The sequence below is a fragment of the Pleurodeles waltl genome, chromosome 8 (genome assembly GCF_031143425.1).
Source record: "Pleurodeles waltl isolate 20211129_DDA chromosome 8, aPleWal1.hap1.20221129, whole genome shotgun sequence".
NCBI lineage: Eukaryota > Metazoa > Chordata > Amphibia > Caudata > Salamandridae > Pleurodeles > Pleurodeles waltl.
The window spans coordinates 772,856,001-772,881,625 of NC_090447.1; the positions used below are offsets into that span (position 1 = coordinate 772,856,001).

The window sequence follows — 25,625 nt, forward strand, 5'->3', positions numbered from 1 at the left end:
ACATGCCCAGAGAATTTCAACCCAATATCTTTGCTTCTAGGCATAAGCAAGTTGGTGGAGGAATAAATATGTCAATGTACTTCTTTCAGAATTCCTCGAGGCCAACTCATTCTTGCATCACATGAAAACCGGCGTTCAGCCTAAGGACAGCACAGAGACCACTCTTTTAGCGGTAGTGGAACAGGTGAAAAAGAAATTGGACCTAGGAGCCACAGTTGCTATTATTCTTCTTGACCTTAGTGCGGCCTTTGACACTGTTAATCACCTTACACTCTTGGACAGGATTCGTAAGGCATGTGTCACAGGAAAAGCCCTAAACTCGATTGGCTTTTTCCTGATGGATAGATCTTTTTAGGTTTCTGATAAGGCCTGGTCACCTGCTAGTTCCGCAAGGGTCTTCTCTTAGTCCTATGTTGTTTAAAGTGTACCTGCAACACTTAGCAGATATCATAACTCCCTTTGGGATTTCCATTGTCTATTGCACTGATGACAACCAGCTGTTTTTTTTCACTAGTCCTAGACATTGATCCCTCAATGTTCACTCTGGGACCCTGTCTGGACGCAAGTTTTCAGATGGACGAATAAACCCTGCCTTAAGTTGAATGGAGCAAAGGCAGAACTCATGATCCTTTGGAGCGTTTCTCATCCCGTAAGGGCCCTTGACTGGCAAGCCTGTTTTGGTCCTCCCACTGCTCCTAAACATGCTACAAAAAGTCTGGGGCATACCTGGAAAAAACTCTAACCATGGAACCCCAGGCCACCAAACTGTCTGCCACCTGTTTTCGAATCATGCTTATGTTGAGCAAGATCCTGCCTCTAATCCCTCACGCCTCGAGCAGGCTGGTAATCCAGGCTCTGATTCTTTCACGTAACTCGCTCTACCTAGGTGCTCTCGAGGCAGTTATCTGTAAACTCCAAGTCATGCAAAATGCAGCCGCACGTTTGTTGTTAGGGATACCTAAGTTTGAATCAGACAGACAGGGCTTGATTGATCCCCACTGGCTGCCTGTTGCCCAAAGGATTGAATTGAAATCCTAGTTCAAGGTGCCCAGAGCCTTTCCCCATCTCCCGCCAACTGGTGTCCCCCTACGCCCCCAAAAGGATTCTAAGATCTACCAAGTTACATCTAGCCACAGTCACTTCTATCAGAAGAGCTAGAAGTGGAGGACGGTTGTTTGGCTTTAATGTGGCCAAGTTCTGGAATGCCCTCCCCCTGGCCAGTCGATCCATGAACCACAAGTTGAGTTACCAGAAATCCCTGAAGACTTGGTTATTTAAGAATAGATCTTTCCGATGACGCCTCTGGTCATGGTGCAGTGACTCTCTTTTTCCATCAGCGCTGGGACGCCTTCGGGTCGCCATGAGCTTTATAAATCCCCTATCATAGCATAGCATAGGGGACTCCTGAGAGATGTAGCTTGTGTGTGTTAAACCACTTTTTCTAACTGATAATGCCCTGCAAATGACAAACTACAGATAAAAAAGTGCTGAAAAAACAAACATGTTGTCAATGCTAAAACATTCATATTATATTGTATGTTTTCTCACTATTCCAGATAAGAATAGTATCCCATATGTGGGTATGGGAATAAATTATGAGAGAATAGGGATAAAAAAAATACACCTGTGGCAAAGAAGAATGGATGCAGATTTCTCGGAGAAGTCTGGGTTGCGGTTGGCTACAGCTTTGGGTCCCAGTAAAACTCGACACCTAGGGAAACTGCCCAAATGAGATGTTTCTGAAAACTAGAGACACTGAGGAGCCCAGTAGATAGGATTTTTGTGGGAACTGCACCATCTTTTCATACTCAGAATGGCATGCAAATATGAAAGTAGATTTAGTAAAATTACTATTTTTGCAGCCTGTGCCATGCATACTGTCCTGAATTCACACAATTCTTCAAACAAAAACAGTATCCTATTTGTGTAGGCACATTGGACTGGAGAGTAAAAGACAAAAACCACAACCAAAGCGTATAACGAAAGGCTATATCTTACAAAACTGGAACAGACGAAGCCCGTAGTGCATTTTGGAGGCAAATGTTTTAGAGAAATTTAGAGACCCAGAGAAGTCCAGGTAGGATTGACTTTTGAGGAATGCAATATCTTTTCTCACCCATTATGCCCCACAAACTTCAAACCAGAGTTAGAAATCATTGTTCTCTCATGTTTCTGTGCTGCAAAACATCTACCTTTGTGGTGAATAGCAAGGGTCATGCAGCCTTGTGTCTGTCTTCTAGCATATCCCCCAATAAGAACTGCATCCGATATCCTGCTTGTGCATGTGGCCATATCATGCCAGAGGGGACTGGGCTGATACCATGATGGTACAAGGGTATTTTGAATGCACATTTGCAGAGAAATTTGACCATTCAGATAGCATACATTTTTTCCCATGGGGATGTCTGTCACCCATGGCTAGATGTCAAACGCAGACTTGTCTGAAATTCAGGGAGGTGTGACTTGCATTGGATCACACCACCTTTTCTTACCCATAACGCCCTAAAAAAGCCAAAATGTAGCTAATAAAATACTATTTCTTCATTTTTGAAAACTAAAAAACCAGGGGAGTTCGGTGGGGAGTGACTTTTGTGTCTTTAACCAGGTATCCAGAAGCCTTTTAAAAAATGTAAAGGTTTTCTAAGTTTCCCTAGGTGCCAGCTGAGCTAGGGTCCAAAATCCACAGCTACAGAGACTGCGAAAATAGGGTGATTTCAGTGAAACAAATGATATGTCCAATCTGTGTTTTTAGCATTTTCCAATTGGGGTGCTAAATCGGGCTCAGTTTGAATGTGGAGACACATGGGAAGGCTGGTTGGTTGTCAAACTGTGGATATTAATAGATTACAGAAACTTCTAACACAAAATGTAAATTAATGTGTAATCTTAGACAAGAACCCACTTTCAAGTTTTGTAGGGCATTATGGGAAAGTGAGCAGAAACAATGCAAGCTAAAACATGCTGGATTTCTAAATGTTAATTTAGAAATAACTGCCAAGCTGGCGGTGATTTCGAAAACATTGGAAGGAGCTGCTGTCACGTTTGACACACAACTTCATGAACATGATGGAGCCATGCAATGCTGGATTCTCTTTTGAAAATATAAGAAAAGAGCCCTACTCGCCATGGGAGGTATCTCCCAGGGTGAGGAGGTATTAGACACATTTTCCTGCCCCTTACCACCAGGGTTTTCCAGGTGGTAGTGGGCAGTGAAAACTGACCTGTATACCCATCCATCTAAATTAAGTGGGTTGACACACAGGTCAGCCTCAGACGGCCCATACTCAGTTGGGCCATAAATATGCCAGAGATGGAATAGTCTTCACCATGGTTACACCAATGATCCGACTGTATATAACTTGGGCGGCCAAACCATTATCTTGAAGGCCAGACCATTATCTTGGCGGTAAGGAAACTTTGTTGCCATTGTGATGGAGTATACTTACCACCACGGATATAAATCTGGCAGTTATTTTTTTAAGTTAATCCACGGCTTACTCTGATTGGTTATGGCACCTCCAAAAATGCTTGCTTCAAAAAACAAAAACGTATCACAGTAACTGCATACTGAAACCAAGACAACTGAAGGCGAGCCATAAAGTCATGTCAAGGCACCTTCCATTTTATGGTACAGTCACACGCCATTCACGTACCACACATATAAATTCAATCCACCAGCTGTGGGCCCAATTCAACAGATCAGTGCATTCACATGAACATACTACCGCCATTTAAGGGCCCATCACATTCATATGCCACAGGACAGAATCCCCATTCAAAACAACCTCTCAACCAGTCATCAACCAACTTGCATACAAACACACCACAAACAAACCTCTATAAACACGTATGTCTAGACATGTTGATGGTTGGTGCCTTTGCATCCTTCACAAATGAATAAAAAGCTTGACCATGTTTTTACTTGTTAGGTATCCATCTCCACCAATATTGTAAACATTTGCAAAGGTTTGCCTGGAGATCCTTTACTAATGGCTCTCATGATGGCCACATGAGGTTCAGGAATATGTGTCTTTCATGTGCCTTTAGTGCACTCCCTGTGCTAAATCCAACTCCTTCCAGTATGTGGACGCAAGTTGGGGGTGTCCAAGACTGCCATGCAAGGCTTACAGTCCTTGAGCTGGGTAAGCATATCTACCTTTGAAGCTAAGTGTAAGGAAATACCCCTTTTTGCATGTTCACCCCATTTGTTTACTGATGCTTCAGGTTTCTTGACTCACAGTGTACTGAAGCCTGCTAACCAGACCTCATTGCCAGTGTTCTAACCCCTTACAAAGTATATGTTGAATTGGCTACCCCAATTGGCATTTGCTGCCCTACTTATAAGTCCCTAGTATATGGTACCCAGGGCATGTAAGGCAGAGTGTCCACCCAGGGCTGCAACACTGATTGTGCCACCCTGTGTGTGACAAAGTACAAAATGGCTCCCAGCCTGCCAATGCAGATTGGAAGGGCAGTGGTAATAATGCTAGTTTGACTTTGCCATTCAAACCAATGGCAAAGCCCCCACTTTCCTTAACAATATATGTAAGTCTCCCCTAAGGAAAGCCTAGCCAGCCCTAAGGCAGGGAGCTGTGTATTATTAAGTAGGACAGGTATTTTATATATATTTGTTCAGACAGCAAGAAGTCCAAATTGTCGTCTGCTGTGAAAGAGTAAGTAGCCCCATTGACTAACACAGAGTTACCAGCTGACCACTCAGCCCGGCTAATTTCTGAATGAGATGACTAAGATGGATACTACAAGGTATCAAATTATTGGCATTAAACCTGACTTGATGTGGAAGTCAAAGTTAATATCACTATTATAGAAAAGCACCTTTTAGAAAGTTGCCACTCTTTGACCCAGTTTGTCCAGTGGCCTCACACGGTCACTGGCCACCAGACAGCTTTCTGCCCTCCTGGGAAGTAGTGTGAATGATTCCCCGGCTTAGGAACAATAGCAACATGCTACAGGGCAAGGTGTTACCTCCCTTTTGCAGGAAGCCACTCTGGGTGTTAGCCCAAAAGGCGAGCTTCAAAGGTGAAGCCCCGTTTGGTGGGCAAATGACAATCGCACTCTTGAGGGGCTACACTTTATTAGGTAGACAGGCTGGTGTCGGGAATAGAGAAGACACCAGTATCCAAACCGGTTTTCCCGTGGATGTGTAGGCCCCAGGTAGCCACAACTCTAGGGTGGGCTACCAAGCACCTAGCATCTGAGGAAGGGTTCAGACATCTTGAGAATCGGCAGAATAATGCACTCTGGGATTGCTAGATGCCACACATAGATGAAAAGTTGTCAGTAAGAGGGAGGAAACATGGTAACCCATTGGCTAGTGACCGCATCATCCCCCAGGGCACTTTCTGGGCATAAATATGGCACCCTGAACCGCTGATCATACTGGAACTGTAGAAAGGATTGAAGACCTGCTGTTGACCCCTGGACTTGGCAAAGAGAGGCTGCACCATCTGCTGGACTGCACCTGCCACACCTTGGGCTAGTGAAGGGAGGACTGTGTCTGTAGTTCCTTGCTCGGGGAAAAGTCACTCTCCAACCCTAGACCGAAGAAATGACTCCAAGGATCAGTCAGCTGACCCCCTGGAACCCACACCGAACTATCAAAGCTAAAGTAGCCTAACTCAGCAAGTCAGTAGCTACTTCTGGAGAACAACCGCTGACTGCCACTGGGCGCCCCAGGAGACCACTCCTCGATGGCCAAAAGATGCACTTAAGTCTGATGCATCCAGTTGTGTCATCTGAGTCTAGACTGGTTACTCAAGAGGGAGACTAGCCTCAAAACAAAGGATATTGCTGGGACTGATGTGGACGAAGAGCAAAAGCTCAGCCACAACTGGCCTTCTACTGTCTCAAAGAGGACTTTAAGGGACCCCAACCTCTGTGGCAAAGTCACTCCTCCTGACCAATGGACCGAGAAATAACTGCAATGCCCCCGCCCCCACCCCCACCGCCTGATGACCACCCAGCACCACAGCATCCTTGAGCATCTTTCATCTCCTGCATTCGCAGCATCAGGACCACTCCATTGAAGTCTAAGGTTTTGTGCTGTAAAGTTTGGAAGTGGACTGGAAAATGCTTTGGTCACCAGGTAACTGTTCAAATGTTCATTATTGGCCTCCCAGACCTTCTCTCTGTCGGATTTGGTCGCCCAAGCTGGGCCAGATTAGCTGAACTCACTCTTATAAACTTCTAAAAGTTTGCAAACTTTACGGTTACCGATACTTGTTTGTGGTTGAAGTGAAATTTATGTTTTCTTTAGCAAGCTATGTCTCCGGAACTTTCTGGTTCTCTAGTTGCTCATCTTGGTCTCTAAAAATTCATAAACATAGAATCTATTTTTATAAATTGGTGTCAGATTTTTTTTGTGTTGTGTGACTTTCTTATTTCGTTGCTTGGTACTTTAAATGCTTTACCATAGTTCCTTTGTTTGAGTCTTCCAGGTTGAAGCCACAGCTCGCAAGAGGTTTTGCAAATGAGGCTGGCTGTACCCAAAACAGTTTTTGTGAGTGTATTACGTGGTAAAGTTGCACAACCATACCATATAATACACCCAAATCCTCACACTGCGGTAAACGTGTTCGGGAAGACTGCATTTTTTGCCACACAGTGTACTCTGTGACAACATGGCTGATGTTCTGTCCACCACTATGTGGAATATGGTGACTACAATGCACTTGTCAATCGGTGAACAGAACACCTACCACACTCTGACGGTGCATAAAGATGTCGAGCAGGCCATAAGCAAGTCCATAATTTCCCTCAAGTAGAGGAAAGAAATTCTACGACTGTTTTCTTGGTGAAGCAATGGCCCATGGAAGGTAGATATTCATGCACAGCCACTGAAAGATTTATCTTCTGGCACCTCCATCCCAGTCAATTTCTCAATACTTCATTTTTGTATGGTACAACATGAAGCAAGTAGGAAAACAGAGGGCTGACTGAGATGGGCCCTGGGGGCAGTAAACACAACTCTCCTGCCTCTTCCCTTGATTAGAGTAGAATCTGTGGCAGCGGTCTTCAAAGTGTGGGTCGCGACCCCCAGGGGGGTCGTGAAGTCAATCAAAGGGGGTCACGCATCCCCAGTCGCACTTCTGCTGCCTGGAACTGCCTTGAACTGGAATCCAAAACGTTTGCTCTTCGTTTTGGATTCCAGAGAGTGGCATCTCAAGGGGCTCTCTGATTGGAGGACATTGGAAAATAATGAAACGTCATTGACGACTGTCCTCCAATCAGAGAGAATGCAGGATGAAAACCAGGAAATGCCAGGAACTGGGGCCATAAATGCGAAGCTGTGCAATGCTTTGTAGAGGAGAAATATTTTTTTCCCCGCTGCCTTGCACTCCGTCCTGCTGCCTTTCCTGGACTTCATCCCTGCAGAACTGGTGAGTAGCACACCTCTCCTCCACGATCTAACCTGGGCCTTCAGGCTCCTCGCCACCATTGTCACACCCCAGGGCCCAGCACTGCTACTCTGGCACCTGCTCCATGCTCTAGTTGCTCACCACGGGAGCCACAGACAGCACTCACCACTCTGGAGCCAGAGGTCTATATAAACAGGGCACACGTGCTGCCATTCAGGGGGAAATACTTCACAAACTGAGTGTGTTGGCTTTTAGCTTCTGATTGCAGCAGTTAGATGCTACCAACTTTCTAAATTGCTAACGTCCCCATTTGATGCACTCTTAATGTGCATTTGTCTACAGCATAAAACACATCGTCATGTATTTAAACCAAATCACAGGAATCACATAAGAAGCCCAAGAAGCACTACAAAAGAGGATCCCACGTCACAGGAGAACCACGCAGGAGGATGGGCTTTGCAGGATGGAGTGCCGGGGGCTGGAGCTACACGTCGACTGAAGTTCCCTTGGAGGAGATCCAAACAGGACTTGGCAGATGCAAGAGACGGGGTTCACTGGGGTTCTATCCTGCATGGAAAGGCAAAGGTTTACCTCCACCAAAGTTGGATAGCTGGCAGAGAGGCCCAAGAGTACTACTCCGGATCACCACTTGTGTTGCAGGATCCACGCAGCTCAGCAGGAGAAGGAATCCATGCAGTCGGTCATCGCTCCTGCGGTTGCAGGGCAATGGCTCCTTCACTCCAAGGGAGAATCCTTCTGCTTCTAGTGCAGGCGAGGGAAGTGTTGCAAAGCTGGCAGGAGCCATGGAAACAATGTTGCTGAAGAGTCCTTTTGTCTTGGAAGCAGCTTGTTGGGTCCTGGAGATTCCAGTCGCAGTTCCGGAGGCCAGAGGTTGATGCAAAGGTTGCAGAGGAGTCCTGCTGGAATCTTGCCAGCCGAATCTGAGGACCCACCCAAGAGAGAGACCCTAAATAGCCCTGAAAGGGGGTTTGGTCACCTAACAAGGTAAGCACCTATCAGGAGGGGTCACTGATGACACCTACCTGACCTGTCCACTCAGATGCTCCCAGAGTTCCTGCCAACCTTAGGTACCCTCTGGAGGAGCTCTGGGCACCACCCCTGGGGTGGTGATAGACAGGGGAGTAGTCACTCTCCTTTCCATTGTCCAGTTTCGCACCAGAGTAGGGACTGGGGGTCCCTGAACTGGTGTGCACTGGTTTATGCACGAAGGGCAGCAAATGTGCTCTTCAAAGCAAACCAGTGACTTGGGGAGGCTACCCCTCCCTGGTTAGTTACACCTATTTCCAAAGGGAGAGGGAGGTCCCTCTCCCAAAGGAAATCCTTTGTACTGCCTTTCTAGGATTGATCAGATCAAACAGCCAGAGGGCTGAAACCTGTTTGAGGGGTGCAGCAGCCTGGCTGCCCATAAAACCCTATAAAACTGGTGGTAGCAATGCTGGTGGTCTTCTAAGGAACCCCCAGAGTGCATGGAATCATACTTCCAATACTTGCAACAGTATTGGGGTATGATCCCGACATGTTTGATACCAAACATGCCCAGGTGTGGAGTTACCATTATGTAGCTGGGCATAGGTAGTGACATATGTCCAGTACACATTTAAAATGGCGTTCCCGCACTCACAAACTTTAGGAAAATGGATCTGGAGTTTGTGGGGGCACCTCTGCTAGTGCAAGGGTGCCCTCACACACAGCTGCACCATGCCCTCTGGGCTAAGAGGGCCTACCAAAGTGGTGACTTATAGTGACCTGGTGTACTGACCTGTAGCGAAAACGAGTGCATTCACCCATTTCACGCAGGCTGCAATGGCAGAAGTTGTATGAGCTCCCTATGGGTGGCAGAATAACTGCTGCAGCCCACAGGTATCCCCTGGAACCCCTATGCCCTAGTACCTAGGTACCATATACTAGGGACTAACATGAGGGGACCAGTATGCCAAATGTGGGAAGAAAAAAGTACAATTTAGAGGAGAGAGCAAAATTACTGTGGTCCTGGTTAGCAGGCACCAAGTAGACACAAACATACTGAGAGGCAGAAAATGGGGGTAACCATGCCAAGAAAAAGGGTACTTTCCTACACAACACCCCCCTATCAAACGAAGGACAAGAAGGCTAACCCTGCCAAGATGAGTTATCATTTTCTAAGTGGAAATATCTGGAGAGTCCATCTGTATTGGAGTGGGTATTTCCAGGTCTATGGTCCACTGTGTAATCCATTCCCTGTAGGGATTTGGACCACCTCAACAATTTGGGGTTTTCTCCCTTCGTCTCTTTGAGCCATAGAAGGGGCTTGTGGTCTGTTTGAACAATGAAGTGAGTGCCAAACAGGTATCGCCTCAGCTTCTTCAAAAGCCCAGACCACAGCAAAGACCTCCCTTTCTATAGCTGACCAAGGCTTCTCTCTAGCGGTTAGCCTTCTGCTGATAAAAGCAACTGGTTGATTCTGGCCCTCAGTGTTGAGCTGAGAAAGCACTGCTCCCACCCCTAATTCTGAAGCATCAGTTTGGACAATGAATGTTTTGGAGTAGTCAGGTCGTTTTAACACTGGTACAGAGCACATGGCCTACTTAAGGTCCTCAAAAGCTTTCTGGCAGCTGGCTGTCCATAAATCTTTTTTGGCAGCTTCTTAGATGTGAGATCATTAAGAGGGGCTACAATGGAGTCAAAATTATTGATGAACCTCCTCTAGTACCCAGTGAGGCATAGAAAGGCTCTCACCTGGGTTTGTGTTGTAGGGGGAGTCCATTCGAAGACAGTCTGGATCTTCCCCTGTCATGGTTGAATCTGACTTCCACCTACCAGGTGGCCCAGATATACAACCTTCCCGTGCCCTATCTAGCACTTAGAGGACTTGATAGTGAGGTCTGCATTATGCACGGCCTCCAAAACATTCCAGAGGTGGACCAGGTGGGCATCTCAGGTGGAGCTAAAGACAGCTATGTCATCGAGATAGGCTGCACTATGGGCTTCTAAACCTTGGATGACTGTATTCACCAGCCTCTGAAAAGTGGCAGGTGCATTCTTCAAACCAAAGGGCATAACAGTAAATTGATAATGCCCTCCAATTGTTGAGAATGCAGTTTTTCCATCCTGTGACAATTTGATCTGCCAATATCCTGAAGTCAAGTCAAAGGTGCTTAGGTACGTGGCAGATCCCAGTGTATCTTTCAGATCATCTGCCCTAGGAACAGGGTGAGCGTCAGTCTTTGTGACTGTGTTGAGCCCTCTGTAATCTACACAGAACCTCATCTCCATTTTCCCATTTTGGGAGTGAGGTGTTGGTACCAGCACCACTGGGCTAGCCCAGGGGCAGTCAGAGTGCTTAATCACTCCTGGGTCAAGCATCTTTTGCATGTCAGCTTTGATGCAAGCCCTAACGTGATCAGGTTGCCTATAAATTTTACTTCTACCGGGCAAACTGTCCTCTGAGTCAATGGTGTGTCCACACAATGTTGTCTGACCAGGTGTCAGAGAAAACAGTTCAGACAAACTGGCATAGTAGGTTCCTGCAGACCTCTTTCTGAGACTCAGAATGGCAGTCTGCTAGGACCACTCCAGCCGCTGAGCCATCAGCTGCAGTGGTGGAGAAGAGATCAGGGAGAGGGTCACTCTCTTCTTCCTGTCCCTCATCAGTTGACATGAACAGGGTCAGATCAGCCCTATCTTAGTTGGGCTTAAGGTGGTTCACATGAAGCACCCTGAGGGGGCTTCTGGGAGTTCCAAGGTCCACCAAATAGGTGACTGTGAGAAAGTAGCCTCTTTCTAGCATGGTTACCCCCATTTATGGCCTGTTTGTGTTTGTCAGTGTGTTTTTACTGTCTCGTTAGGATTCTGCTAGCCAGGACCCCAGTGCTCATAGTTTAAAACCTATTTGTCAGTGTGTTTTGCCTGTCTCACTGGGATCCTGCTAGCCAGGACCCCAGTCCCCATAGTTTGTGGCCTATGAGTGTTGTCAGTATGCTTGACTGTGTCACTGAAGTTCTGCTAACCAGAACTACAGTGCTTATGTTTTCTACACTTACCAAATTTGTCACTGTGGTTTAGTGACTCCATATTCCAATTCTGATTGGCACACTGGACCCCCCCTTAAAAGTCCCTAGTATATGGTACCTAGGTATCCAGGGCATTGGGGTTCCAGGAGATCCTTCCGGGCTGCAGCATTTATTTTGCCAGCCATAAGGAGCTTAGACAAACCTTTCTTCATGGCTGCCACTGCAGCCTGAGTGAAATAATACACACATTATTTCACAGCCATTTTCCACTGCACTAAGTAACTTATAAGTCACCTATATGTCTAACCTTCATTTACTGAAGGCTAGGTGCAAAGTTACTGTGTATGAGGGCACCCTTGCACTAGCAAAGGTGCCCCCAAATTGTCTGGGGCCAATTCCCCAGACTTTGTGAGTGCAGGGACACCATTATAAGCGTGCACTAAATATATGTCAATACATATATGTAGCTTCACAATGGTAACTCCGAATATGGCCCTGTGAGGTGTCTAAGATCATGAAATTGACCCCCCCAATCCAAATCTGGTATTCGGAGGCCAAACCCATGCACCCTGGGGGCTCCACCATGGACCCCCAGTACTGCCAAACCAGCTCTCTGAGGTTTCTACTGCAGCCCCAGCTGCTGCCACCTCATAGACAGGTTTCTGCCCTCCTGGGGATTGAGCAGCTCAATCCCAGAAAGGCAGAACAATGCATTTCCTTTAGGAGAGGGGTGTTACATCCTCTCCCATTGGAAATAGGTGTTACAGGCATGGGAGGGGTATCCTCCCAGAGCCTCTGGAAATGCTTTGAAGGGCACAAACGGGGACCTCCTTGCATAATCCAGTCTACACTGGTTCAAGGAGCCCCAGTCCCTGCTCTGGCGTGAAACTGGACAAATGAAAGGGGAGTGACCACTCCCCTGTCCATCACCACCCCAGGGGTGGTGCCCAGGGCTCCTCCAGTGTGTCCCTGGCATTAGCCATCTTGGATTCCAAGGTGTGGGGACCCTCTGGAGACCTCTGAGTGGCCAGTGCCAGGAGGTGACGTCAGAGTCCCCTCCTGATAGGTACATAACTGGGTAGGTAGCCAATCCCCCTCTCAGGACTATTTAGGGTCTCTCCTCTGGGTGTTTCCTCAGTTTTGGTTTGCAAGATTCCTCCAGGACACCTCTACATCCTCTGCTTCAGCTTCTGACCGTTGGATCAACAGCAGACTGCTCCAGGAACATCTTTAAGTGCAACAAAGTATCAAGGACGACTCCTGTGACCTGCAACTTCAGTTCCAGCCAGCATTTACAACAGTTTCCAAGGTGTGCACGCTCTAAGGACTGCCTGTCTTCACCCTGCACCAGAAAAACTGAGGAATCTCCCATGCAGTGACGGAGTCACCTCCCTGCCTCAGCATGCACCCTTCTTCTACGACAACCGGTACTCTAGGACCCCTCTCCTGGTGACGAGCATGCTCCCTGCAACGCAGGTGGCGGACCAAAGTGACTCAGACTGTCCAAAGGTCCAGCTGTCCAAATTTGGTGGAGGTAAGAGCTTGCCTCCGCGTGCTGTGACAATACCCCTGTGCAGCTCCTTGGGCTTCTGTGCACTACTTCCAAAAGTTCTCGTGCACAGCGTAGCCCAGGCCAGCAGCACTCCATCCTTCGAGTTGTTCCATCCTTCCATCCTCCGAGTTGTTCTCCGGCGGAGTAGGACCCTCCAGTGTAGTGCTACGCCGACCGCACTTTGCATCTTCTTTGTCCCCGTGTTCTGGAACTCCCGTGGGTGCTGGCTGGTCTTCTGAGGGCTCTCTGAAGCGCTGAGAGGGTGGTAAGTGGTGGTGAAAATGTAAGAAACACCACATTCCTTCTACATGGCTTTAAGGTATGCAGCTATGAAGTTTGTACCTCTGCCTGATACCACCTCTTTTGGGAAGCCCACCCTGGAGAAGATTCCCAGGAGGGCCTTTGCCACCGCAGGAGCTGTAATGGTCCTTAGAGGTATCACCCCTGGATACCTGGTGGCATGGTCCACCACAACCAGTATGAATCTGTTTCCAGAGGCAGTAGGTGGGTCTAGGGGACCAACAGTATCCACCATAACCCTGTCAAATGGAACCCCAACCATTGGTAGTGGAATTAGGGGGGCCTTTGGGGTGCCATCTGTCTTGCCTCTGGCTTGGCAGGTGACACAGGAGCAACAAAACCCATTAGAATCTTCAGACATATGGGGCCAGTGAAAGTAGGGGACAAGTCTGTCCCATGTCTTGCTTTGTCCCACTTGACCTGCCAGGGATATGTCATGTGCAAGGGTCAACATATATTCTCTATACTGCAGAGGTACTAACAACCTCCTGGTGGCACCAGGTTTGGGTTCCCTTGCTTCTGAGAATAAGAGGTTGTCTTCCCAATACCCCTTTTGGGTGCCACTGACATCCCCTGCTTTGTGAAAGACAGCTTGCTGTCTTAACCCTTCCATTGTGGGACAAGTGTACTGTGCCCTACTGAATTCCTCCCTGGCAGGCCCGCTGCACCTTCAATTTCAGCTGTGTCAGCTTTCACCTCTTCAGGTGTAGGTTCTACAAAGGGATTGGATTCCTCCTCCTCAAAGGGGGAATCCTCACTGGAGGGTGGGGTAGGGGGCAACTTTTTGGCCTTTCTACCCTTGGCTTTGGGAAGCCTCTTGGGCCATTGTTCCAGGCTCCAAGATTCCTTTTTATTTTTGCTTCTTGTCATGAACCCTGGTCAAAGCAAAATTATGCCCTGGGATGTCCTGCATTGCTGCATGGGCCTCCAACTCCACTTCAGACCATGCTGAAGTCTCAAAGTCATTCCTCAAGAGACACTCTACAGGTAAGTCTGTGGACACTACAACCTTCTTTGGGCCAGTAAGCCCCCCAGCTGAAATCAACATCTGCCATGGGGTGGTATACAGTGTTGTTGTGGGTGTCAGTCACTTGGTGTTGCGTAGGCTCTCATTATTCTAATTAGACTACTGGATTTTGAGCGGCAGAATCGCCTGCAGTGTGGGAGACTGAATCTGGCCCACTACAAGTGACACCTGTCACCTTAATCCGGGTTTTTCTCCGGCTAACTAGCAGTGCCTCATCTGCACCCAAGGGTAGGGATGATTGGGCAGACGAGCGCATGGCATAGTTGATTTCTCAGGAAAATCGTGGTCACTTCGGGTCTCATCCGTTTCTCTCAGTTACATTAGTCTCATATACACAATGACAAACAGAGGCAGTGTATGTTTCAATAAGATTTTAATGAAGCGACTGCATCTTGGATAGCAAAGCATGTGCTGCAATAACCAGGACGATACAGCATGACAAGATTAAAACTGTAACAAGGGGAGTAAAGCATAGGAATAACACTACCATGTTGTCATTAGAGTCAATAGACTAATTCCTACCTGGGCTTTCCCTTCAGGTTCCCCTGGGAAGACATAATTCCCCATACCTGAGCAAATGCCTGAAGTCAGCATAAGCAGCTGTAGCAAAGCATTAAGCAATCAGCATACAGTCGTTATTCTCTGGCTGGAACCTCCCTCTAACCTGTAAGGGACAGGGAAGTGTTTTTATCATAAAACAGCTGATGTTATGAGAAAATGTCCCTACGTAAGGATGTGTGTTTTTCTATGAATGTCAGAGACAAAACTTGTACCACGTTCACCGGCAACCTATCTAACTGCAGCCTTGAAAGAAGCACAGAGTGAGCAACAATGTCTTGTTTAAGGACGTAGTGCTGGCCTAGGCAAAAACCGCTAGACAGAGAGAAATAAAATAAGACGGCAAAAGTGGCTATTGTAAGAATAATAAAACAAAGCTGAATAAAATATATCTAGGTGAAAGTGCACAGCGGCAGGCCTAGTATGCTAAAATAACATGCATGGAGCTATAACTAAAATGGCTACACAACATTGGTACTGATGACCAAGTAGGTGTTGCTCAGGGGACACCAGTTTTCAGTCACCATAGTGACACTGGCACCTGTGTCCCTGTAGGCTTCTGCCTGAACACCATCTATCAAGGGCAGCTGCCTGTAATTACCCATGTTAAGGGGACAGGCAGCAAAGGTAGCAAAATCTATGCCCCATCTGAGACTAAAACAGCCTCAGTAGTTTCCCTAACTTAGCCAGCCCCCACCACACTTCCTAAAGTAAGTCCAGCTATACCCTTGGAATAGCTATTACTGCCTGGCCCACCACTACTGCTGTTACTAGGGGCACTAGTGGTAGAGGTGGGGGTTGTAGTGGAGAGTGTTTTTTGTGCTTTTCTTAGGGAAGGACCTGTTTCCTGGCCTATGGCCCTTGTTTCTACAGACATAGCACCAAGGCTTTTTGTTATGGAAAGAGGAAGAGGATTTGGACCCACCCCAGAGGAATTTTGTGGGCCTGATGGAAACTCTTTTGGTTTAGTTCTGTCCCCATCTTTGTCCTGAGACTTACCTTCTTCTTTTTCCTTGTCACCCCTAGTGTGAGCTTTCCTGCTCACCTTTGTTCTGACCCACTTGTCTGCCTTCTATCCAAATTCTTAGGGAGATGTCAGATCTGAGGCTACCAAGTACTGGTGCAACAAATCAGACACACAATTGTTCAGTATGTGCTCTCTTAAAATCAGATTGTACAAACCCTCATAATCACTGACTTTGTTACCTTGTAACCAGCCCTCAAAGGTATTCACAGAGCAGTCCACAAAAACAACCCAATCTTGGGAGGACTCTTTCCTGGTCTCTCTTAACTTAATTTTGTACTGTTCAGTGGTCATACCAAACCCATCTAACAGAGCAGACTTTAAAATTGTGTAATTATCAGCATCCTCCTCTCTGAAAGTAAGAAGCCTATATCTACTCTTGTCAGAGAAAGCGAGCCAAAGGATAGCAGTCCACTGTCACTGGGAGACCCTCTGAACTTTCCAGAGCACAGAACCACTTATGGATGTCATCCCCCACCTTGGAGGGGGTGAAACAACCTTGCTAAGGTTTCTAGAATCAAAAGAGTCCTCCCTGACCCTAGGGTCCCTGAGACCAAAGCTGCTGCCACTATGGGGTGCTAGCCCCAAACCTTGCCTCTCCTTCCCGTCTGCCAAGGCCTCCCTGTCTAGGGCTAGCTGTTGCTGCTGCAGCCTCAGCTTGGCCTTCTTCAGCTTCAGTTTCCTAAGTTCCCTATCTAAGGAGTCATCTTCTGGAGCTGAGCAGTTTGTCCCCTCAGATACAGAGGTGACATGAGAGTGGCAGGATGAGGATCTGTCCCTAGGCTCAGTAACCCTCTGAACTAGTCCCCTGGGAACAAAGTGGGCTACTAACATGGCCACCTTTAGCACTACCTGTAGTGCTCCCAGCTACACTAGGAAGTTTAATAGGGACCCTGTGATCCTCTGAGGGACCCTCCTGACCCTCCTCAGTATCCAGATCTTTTCTTTCTAGCACTGGGGTGTTAGAATCAGTCTCTTCTTCCCTCTCCTCCTGGCTACCAGCTTGATCCTGGTCATCCTGAAGGAGAGGTCCCAAGAGCAGAGTCTTATTAGGGTTCCTCCCTGTCTGCAGTTTCCTACTCCTACACACTTTACTCAGTTCCTAAAAGGTAAGGTCCTCATATTGAGAACCCATGTTCTGAGATGTGCTAGGTACTAATAACATGTTAGAGTGATGTAGGATGTGCCTAACCTCCCTAACTTCTAGTCTCTCTTACAGACGTTTGGAGCAAGGGCAATGCCTAGACCCCTCTCTTACCCAAACCCTAGAGGCTATGGGCCTGATTACGACCTTGGCGGAGGGGATTACTCTGTCCCAAAAGCAACAGATAGCCCGCCCACTGTATTACAAGTTCCATTATATTCTATGGAACTTGTACATGGCAGACAGGGTATCTGTCACTTTTGGGACGGAGTAACACCCTCCGCCAAGTTCGTAATCAAGCCCTATGTCCTGAAACCAGGTGTATGCATATATCCCCAGCTAGGGGGTGGTCTTTCCTGTTTAAAGTACTGAGTGACAGAGTGGTAAGGCAATTGCAAGTGCTTATCCCACCCCTGCACCGCCAATGTAGGAAACTGGCCTGGTGTGTGGTGGGTACCCTGGGTACTTACACCTTTTACCAGGTCCAGGTATCCCCTCTTAGTGAAATGTAGGCAGTGTCTAGAAGCCAGACTCTCTAGCGGTAGCTATGGATGAGCAGCCAAGTCTTATTGAGGAGACATTCAAAGTTCATGCAATACCACTGTAGTCACACAACACTTACACACATGACAGAAAACACACAGTTGTACAAAAATAAAGGTACTTTCTTTTTTTAACAAATCCCCCCAACATACTAGACAGGTAACCCACCCTTAGGAGGTAAGTAATATACTAAATATGTACACTTGTAATCAGAAACAGGCATAGAAAAGGTTAGAAAACAGTGTAAATAGCCATAACCAATACCCTCTGGGGAGCACAAACCATATACTTAAAAAATGAATGTGATCAAGGTATCCGCACCTAGGTAAGTAAAATGTGCAGAGGGGAGCTGTGAGTACTAGAAAACCAGAGAGGTAAGTAACACAGTACCCCCCAGCGACTAGGAATGCGGGAGTAAAACACTGGATTTTCCCCCCAACCACCCAAAAGGAGGAAAAGAAGAAAAAGAATACACTCAGAGAGGACTGCAAGAAAACCAGCAGTGGATTCTTGAAGAAAGAAGACCTGTGGAGAGAGGGGACCAAGTCCAAGAGTCACAGTGGAGTCCAGGAGGAGCGGGGGCTACTACCCACCCAGCTGTGAATGCAGGAGTTGGTTGACGGTGATGAAGAACAGGTCAACAATGTAGCCCTGGAGCTGATGAAGAGTTCCTGAAAGATGCAGATGAAGCCCCATGCTGGAAGGAAGATTGCAGACGGGTGTTGATACAGGGAACAAGCTTTGGCAAAGGCAAACTTGTGGTTAGTGGAAAAGAGGTGCTGCCGGGGACCAGCTAGGCCCAGAAGGACTCAGCCCAGGAGGGGGTGTCACAGGGGACCCTCAGTGTTGCAGAGAGTCCACAGGAGCAGAGGCAGCACACACAGGAGTCTCACAGGACGGGGACATCTGAGTCGCAGAAGAAGCCAACGCAGCAGTTCAAAATAGGATCCCACGCTGCATGAGAACCATGCAGGAGGCTGTGCTTTGCAGGATGAAGTATGGGGGCTAGAGCTACACGTCGCCTGAAGATCCCTTGGAGGAGATGCAAACAAGACTTGGAAGCTGCAAGAGACGCAGTGCACAGGGATACTGTCCTGCATGGGAAGGCAAAGGCTTACCTCCACCTAAGTTGGACAGCTGGCAGAGGGGACCAAAAGGACTATTCCGGACCACTACCCGTGATACAGGATCCAAGCAGCTCAGCAGGAGAGGGAATCCACACAGCCGGTCGTCGCTTGTTGTAGGTGCCTGCAGTTGCAAGGGAGTGACTCCTTCACTCCAAGGGAGATTACTTCTTCTTCTTGTGCAGGCTGAAGCGTTACAGTCTTCTGACGATGCACAGCAAGGGAAATGCTGCAAAGCTGGCAGGAGCCATGGAAACAATGTTGCTGAAGAGTTCTTTCTTCTTGGAAGCAGATTGTCGGGTCCTGGAGGTTCCAGTCGCAGTTCCGGAGGCCAGAAGTTAAAGCAGAGGTTGCAGAGGAGTGCTGTTGGAGTCTTGGAAGCCAAATCTGAGGACCCACCCGAGAGAGAGACCCTAAATTGCCCTGAAAGGTGGATTGGTCACATAGCCAGGTAAGCACCTTTCAGGAGGGGGCTCTGACATCACCTGCCTGGCCTGGCCACTCAGATGCTCCCAGAGTTCCCTGTCAACCTTAGAAACAAGATGGCAGAGCCCAGGGACCCTCTGGAGGAGCTCTGGGCACCACCCCTTGGTTGTTGATAGACAGGGGAGTGGTCACTCACCTTTCCATTGTCCAGTTTCGCACCAGAGCAGGGGCGGGGGTCCCTGAACCAGTATGGACTGGTTTATGCACCAAATGTGCTCTTCAAAGCAAACCAGTGGTTTGGGAGGCTACCCATCCCAGGCCAGTCACACCTATTTCTAAAGGGAGAGGGTGTTACCTCCCTCTCCCACAGGAAATCCTTTGTTCAGCCTTCCTGGGACTGATCAGATCGAGCAGCAAATGTGCTCTTCAAAGCAAACCAGTGGCTTGGGGAGGCTACCCCTCCCAAGGTAGTTACACCTATTTACAAAGTGAGGGGGACCTCCCTCTCCCAAAGTAAATCCTTTGTTCTGCCTTCCTGGGATTGATTAGATCGAGCAGCAGGAGGGCAGAAACTTGTCTGAGGGGGTGGCAGCAGCTGGGCTGTCTGGAAAACCTTGTAAGACTGGTGGTAGCAATGCTGGGGGGCCTCTAAGGAGCCCCCAGAGTGCATGGAATCATACTTCCAATACTTGCAACAGTATTGGGGTATGATTCCAACATGTTTGATATCAAACATGCCCAGGTTCAGAGTTATCATTATGTAACTGAACATGGGTAGTGACCTATGTCCAGTTCATCCATAAAGTGGCGTCCCCACACTTATAAGGTCCAGGAAAATGGATCTGGAGTTTGTGGGGCAACTCTGCTAGTGCAGGGGTACCCTCAAACACAGGTAACTGCGCCCTGCCCTCTGGGCTGAGAGGGCCTACCATAGGGGTGACTTATAGTGACCTGGTGTAGTGACCTGTGGTGAAAACGGGTGCATGCACCCGTTTCACGCACGCTGCAATGGCAGGCCTGCAGAACCCTTTGTATAGGCTCCCTATGGGTGGCAGAATAACTGCTGCAGCCCATAGGTATCCCATGGAACCCCAATGACCTGGGTACCTAGTACTATATACTAGGGACTAACATGGGGGGGGGCAGTATGCCAATTGTGGGAAGAAAAGGGTACAATTTAGAGGAGAGAGCAAAACTACTGGGGTCCTGGTTCGCAGGAACCCAGAAGACACATTCAAACATACGGACAACAGGCAGAAAATGGGGGTAACCGTGCCAAGAAATGGGATACTTTCCTACAGTTATGTACTGCCCGAACAGCAGTCGCTTATTGTACAAGATCAAAGACTAATCAATGCCTACATTCTTTCCAGGAGTATAAATCTCTGGAAACCTGGCAGACAATTGTCCCGTGATAGGCCAAATTTTGAACAACCTATCATGGTCTAGATGGTTCCGGGGCAATGAAGAGGAATTATCATTGACATGCAGTATAGCTGCAAACGCAAAAAGCTACCTCTGCAGAGGCATGGTACAAAGATAAGTGTTACCCAAACTGTGCGTGTAGACCAGTAAGACTGCAAGCTTTGTTTGTGAACTAACCTCATTTTGAGAGTGAGTGTAAGTGACCATGATCCACAGCCAGGAAAAAGAATCAGAAAGGCATTGTTGGAAAGGGGGAACTCTCCCTTGAAATCTGGGGAGGCAATGCAGCCCTGCAAAACCCCACCAGATGTCGGAGAGGAACTCATCTATTGTCTTTTCTGAAACCAGTGGGAAACTGTAATGCCAGTGTGTCTCGCAAAATGTAGATATCAAAAAAGAGCAGGAGGGGGCCATGGGCTGTAGCAGAAATGATTCTGTATCACCCTTGCCCCTTGCTGGAAAAGTTATCCTCCACTGCAAACACTGGAGGATACTTTGCAGCCCTCACCAGTGTCAGCCAAATGCCAACAGACACATGGGGATGGGGTGTGGGTGTTTGCCATTGGCCGATACCTGCACTGAAGGGGTTAATAAAAAAAAATAAAGGGTTTTATTACAGAATTCAAAATAAGCTGTACATAGTTAGCTGCCATAAAGGCTCTTAAATGCAGAGTTATAGAGAGTATGTCAAAATCTGAAAATATTCTAGGTCTTAATGGGCAGCAAGATCAGAAAAGAATCAGACAGCGTCCCTAGTAAAACAGGCAAGTCTTCAGATCCACCCTTACAACTGAGGATTTTACACACAATTCTTGCATAGAAAATTAGAACTTTCGCAGAGTCATCCTAGTGTGAGCAAATGTATCAATTCTTAATCAAATCTGAGAACAATAAAAATAAACATCACATTACCTTAACACCTAAGCAGTAATCCACTACAAGAATAATTATTCAGCACCCTCTATGCTAGTATCATTGGGAAATGTTCTAAAAGAACAAAATACACTGTCAATAACGTTATGTGAATTAATAGGTCTCAGTGAAAAAACTGAAGACATGGAAATATGAGAAAGTTATCTCGGAACTAGAGAAAGTTAATCTTGAGCATAAATAACAACAACAGCAGTGGAAAATAACTTAATTCATTACAGCTTAACTGTGTACTGCAGTTCTTATGGAGAGAGGGTGTGTGAAGGGAGAAAGCCCAAGGTGACTGACAAATTACTTCCATCCTAGTCAAGACAGTAGCCTAGTTAACATATACTCAGAAAACACACTTCTATACATCAAGGTCAACTCGTTTGTAAAGCAATTATATTAAATCAGTGTGTACATGTAGAATCAAGCGTAAAGTTGCCGTTTTCTCGTGTTAATATTTCACTCAAATTATAATTCTATAAAATGTTCTTACATCAGCAAGTTGGAAAGAATACGTTTTTCTAAAAGTATGCAGTCATTGGACATACATCGAAGCTGTTAAAGACGTTCTGATTCACTAAAACAAATGAACCAGAAACACAGTAATGTCCATATGCATAGTGAATAAATGAAAGAGCCACAATCTTGAAACTACAGCCACACCTCTGAATCTCGTTGACTAATACAGGGTTCTCAAGTATGTCAAACATTGACCTTCCGTTAACAATTGATAGTTTCTCCTCCAAACTCATGAGAACTAGGAACAATAAAGGATAATCAAGGTGTCGTAGAAAATCTAGAGTTCGGCCATAAGTGCAGCAGGTGGCAACATCGGACCAACAAGTGACTCGCAAAGCTCCATTTACCGTCATTCCTGTAGACCCAAAGGTTTAAGGGAGTGTCATGTGGGCGATCTGTAAGGGAGTGCCATGTGGGCGATCTGAATAAGATGACATATGATTAAAAAAATATGTACGTCCATATTTTATTTTGTGCACGTAGCTTTTGAGTCTGCCGACCAATGTAGCTGCAGAGCCAAAGTAACACTCGGTGACCCACTCATGCAACGAGCCAGGGTCTACCCGGAAACCATTCTTCGGAAGAGAAGCCCCGAAGGGCTCACCACACACTGACAGCCATTGACGCAACATACTCTGACTCTCCTCTGCCGCTCGCGAGGAGGTACGAATAAACAATAGAAAAAGGCGGTTCTAGCCAATCGGGCGGACGCATCCGGATCTACAAGATACCTCAGTAGCCTATCGGGTGGAGCCTTCTATTGTGCTCTGTTCAGACCAGCCAGAGTAGGCGGGGTTAAGGGCGGGGCCGGCGGCAGCCTGTGTGAACCTCCGTGCGGGGAGTGGCGGGGGGCGGGTGGACAGCGCGAGAGAGGGCAGCGCACCTGAAACCGGACCCAAGCAGCCAGTGGGCACGGGGGACCCCTGACGGCGGAGGCAGCAGCAGTCTGCCACCTTTCACTTCCCACTTAGAAGGGGCGATCTGCCTGGAGAGGATCCTGATGTAAACCTCGTGCCTGGGGTTTTCCACAGCAGGGACATCCGCCTGTCAGAGAAGCCCATGGCTCACCGAGGGAAGAGGCGATAAGGAAGAGGCTCTGCTTGGAAGCCGGAGCCATGGACTGCAGCCGGCTGCGGAGCCTCATCAACCGATACGTGAGTACCCGGGCATCCCTAAGTAAAGTTACGAGGGCTGTAAGCTGGGAGGCCTGAGTCGGCTACACGTGTAGGTGCACTTTCTGGGCTGGGGATCATGCCCTAAGAGAGCGCGGGGTATTGAGGGCTTCACGTGGACCATCTCAGGGCGCCATCTCATCTGAGAAGTGTCAGCCTCCACCTACGTGTAGACTCCAGACAGTAAAACGTGTTTTTCTACCAGTTGGCCACTTTTCTTCTCTTTTAGAATGCTCGCATGTATTCTTAATGTCTTGGCAAAGTAAAGTCAGTAGATCTGAAGCTTCAGAAGAGGGTAGTCCCGATGCCCCTGCCAACCCCACTCTAGTGCCCCCTGCTCATCCCTCTTCAGTGCCCCTGCTCTGCCATTAGTCACGCATGACTTGTTCTGCTCCACACTTTGTTTGGGCATCTCTGTGCCCACTTGCCGCTATATTGATTTGCCTGATATCTCACGCTCTGCGACATAATATAAGTCTTTGTCCATAATCATAAAGGATGAAAATAATTTCTCCAGGGTCACAAAATACCTGGTGGATTGATTTAATATTTGTGGCGCGGTGTGGGCGATAGCTTCTGTGATTCTCATCTAAGACGACCAGTACTCTGCCCTGCACAACAGATGCTCTTCTGAAAAGTTCACCTGCAACAAAAAGGAAAAGCGAGTTGTTTTCACCGCTACAGATTCGCATACCTGTTGCTCATAAACTTCCCTCATGTGCTTTGACGGATTTGGTAAAGCACGTTCTGTACTGAAGCGTGTATTATTCTCCTTTTCAGCTCTTTCGAGTAGTCACAAAATACCCGGAAAGCAGTGACTTACTGTATTTTTTCAGATCCCCATCCAACAACGACCTATTGAGGTAGTTGAAGACAGGCGTTCCAGCAACACAATTTTTACAAACTATTTTCCTGTTCCACTATCTCCAATACTAGCGTCTAAAGTTTAATTGAAGCTGAATGAGATTTTGATTAGTCATTACCCACAGTCTTCCTTAAAGTGTAAGTTCTGCGGTTAGTCGGTGAATTGACAATGCTGCCTTTTGAGGTGGGAGCGTTACTGTTTCTTTGTGTTTTCTGCATAAACCATGAATCGATTTTTACTCTCACCATCTAAAATGTAGTGAATGACTAATGACACGTTGATTGGATGCTGTCACCTATTGTAATTACAGTTTGCTTCGACTACTGATGCCTTTTTGTGATGTGGGTGACACATTTTGTGCCCTTATTAACTATATAGGTATTTTATTTTCCCTCAATAATCACAATGTAGTTTCTTTAGCTATGGCACTTTCTTTGAGAGAGTAAATAATTTTATAGGTTTTAATTTTAAATATCCCTACGTTTTTCAAATTCATGATGTTGCATTTTTTTAGCTCAATTCACAACTTTTGTAATCTTATGCTGACGATTTTGCACATTCCATACTTCTTGCGAGTCCTGCAACTATTTGTCACAGTAGTAGTATGTGATGGAATCTTCAGCCAGATAGGATGCCAGTGTATTTAGCCTTAACTTATATTAAGGCAGCCCCCCATGTGCTGTGAGCTGTGAAGTCTCATGACTTGCTCTGACGATTCTTTAGAGGATTATCACCGGGACAAGTCCTCACATGACTCGCCACATGCATTTTTCATAATATCTTTCCAGATGTTTTAAGCATGATCTAAAAAGTTCACAGGGTTTTTATGGGTTTTCATCTCATTCATTTCGTTGTGCGAAGATGTGTCTGTATGAGGGTCATGTTTTAAGATAGGTGAAAACTGTATTCCTAATTTTATTGAGCAAAACCACAAATATAATCACATACATATTTAATCCATTCATTACTGAGGTGGTCATTCAGCAGTTGCACATACCATCGAGTCTAACGTTGAAAACGGTCATTAATTAACCACCATCATGAATGGTGTGGCTTTGAAATGTGTAAAGACGTGCAGATTAGGTACTTCTTTTTCTCTGTAACTTCTTCCTGCCCGCTGCCCCATTTAATCTCTTGGAGTCCTGCAGAAAGGTATGGAGCTGCCCTATTATTATATGTATTGCTGTGTTACAGAGAGTAGCATTGCAGGCGGTTTTCCTGCTCTGCTGAGAAATGCTAGTACTGGCTCAGTAAACAAATTGCTGTCATGTTGAGAAGCATGCTTAAGGTCTGATTAACTTTATTGCATTCTTGCTCAAAAGTCGAAATGGAGTTAGAATTTTGGAGGTTTTCGATGGAGATGTCCTCTTCACAGCATGCCAACTTTTTCTCCCACCATGGAGATTGATCCTTTTCTCCTCACACTTGCAAAATTGTAAAGGACGACACCTAACTTATTCACTGCCCCCAGAACCTGAGCTTTAAACCTGCTGTCAACATTGAAACCTATGTCTGATTAAATGTGGTCCTACATATGGTCTATGGCTGCTAAGGTGCCTGTATGTACCCAACATGAACGAAACACTAATAAATTAAGGACTAGGTAGTATTTTATCCCTCCTTATTCAGAAACACCAAA

The 25,625-nt window shown here is 46.9% G+C and overlaps 1 protein-coding gene across 3 annotated transcripts in view; it reads left to right on the forward strand.

The window, feature by feature from the left end:
* Positions 1-22,761: 22,761 nt before the first annotated feature.
* ATP11A (ATPase phospholipid transporting 11A) overlaps positions 22,762-25,625 on the forward strand; it is a 661,076-nt gene continuing 658,212 nt past the window's right edge. For all 3 annotated transcript variants that reach the window (XM_069205024.1, XM_069205022.1, XM_069205021.1), the window contains exon 1: positions 22,762-23,103. In XM_069205024.1, the coding sequence (XP_069061125.1) occupies positions 23,065-23,103 (39 nt within the window). In that variant the 5' untranslated portion in view covers positions 22,762-23,064. The remainder of the gene's footprint in view (positions 23,104-25,625) is intronic.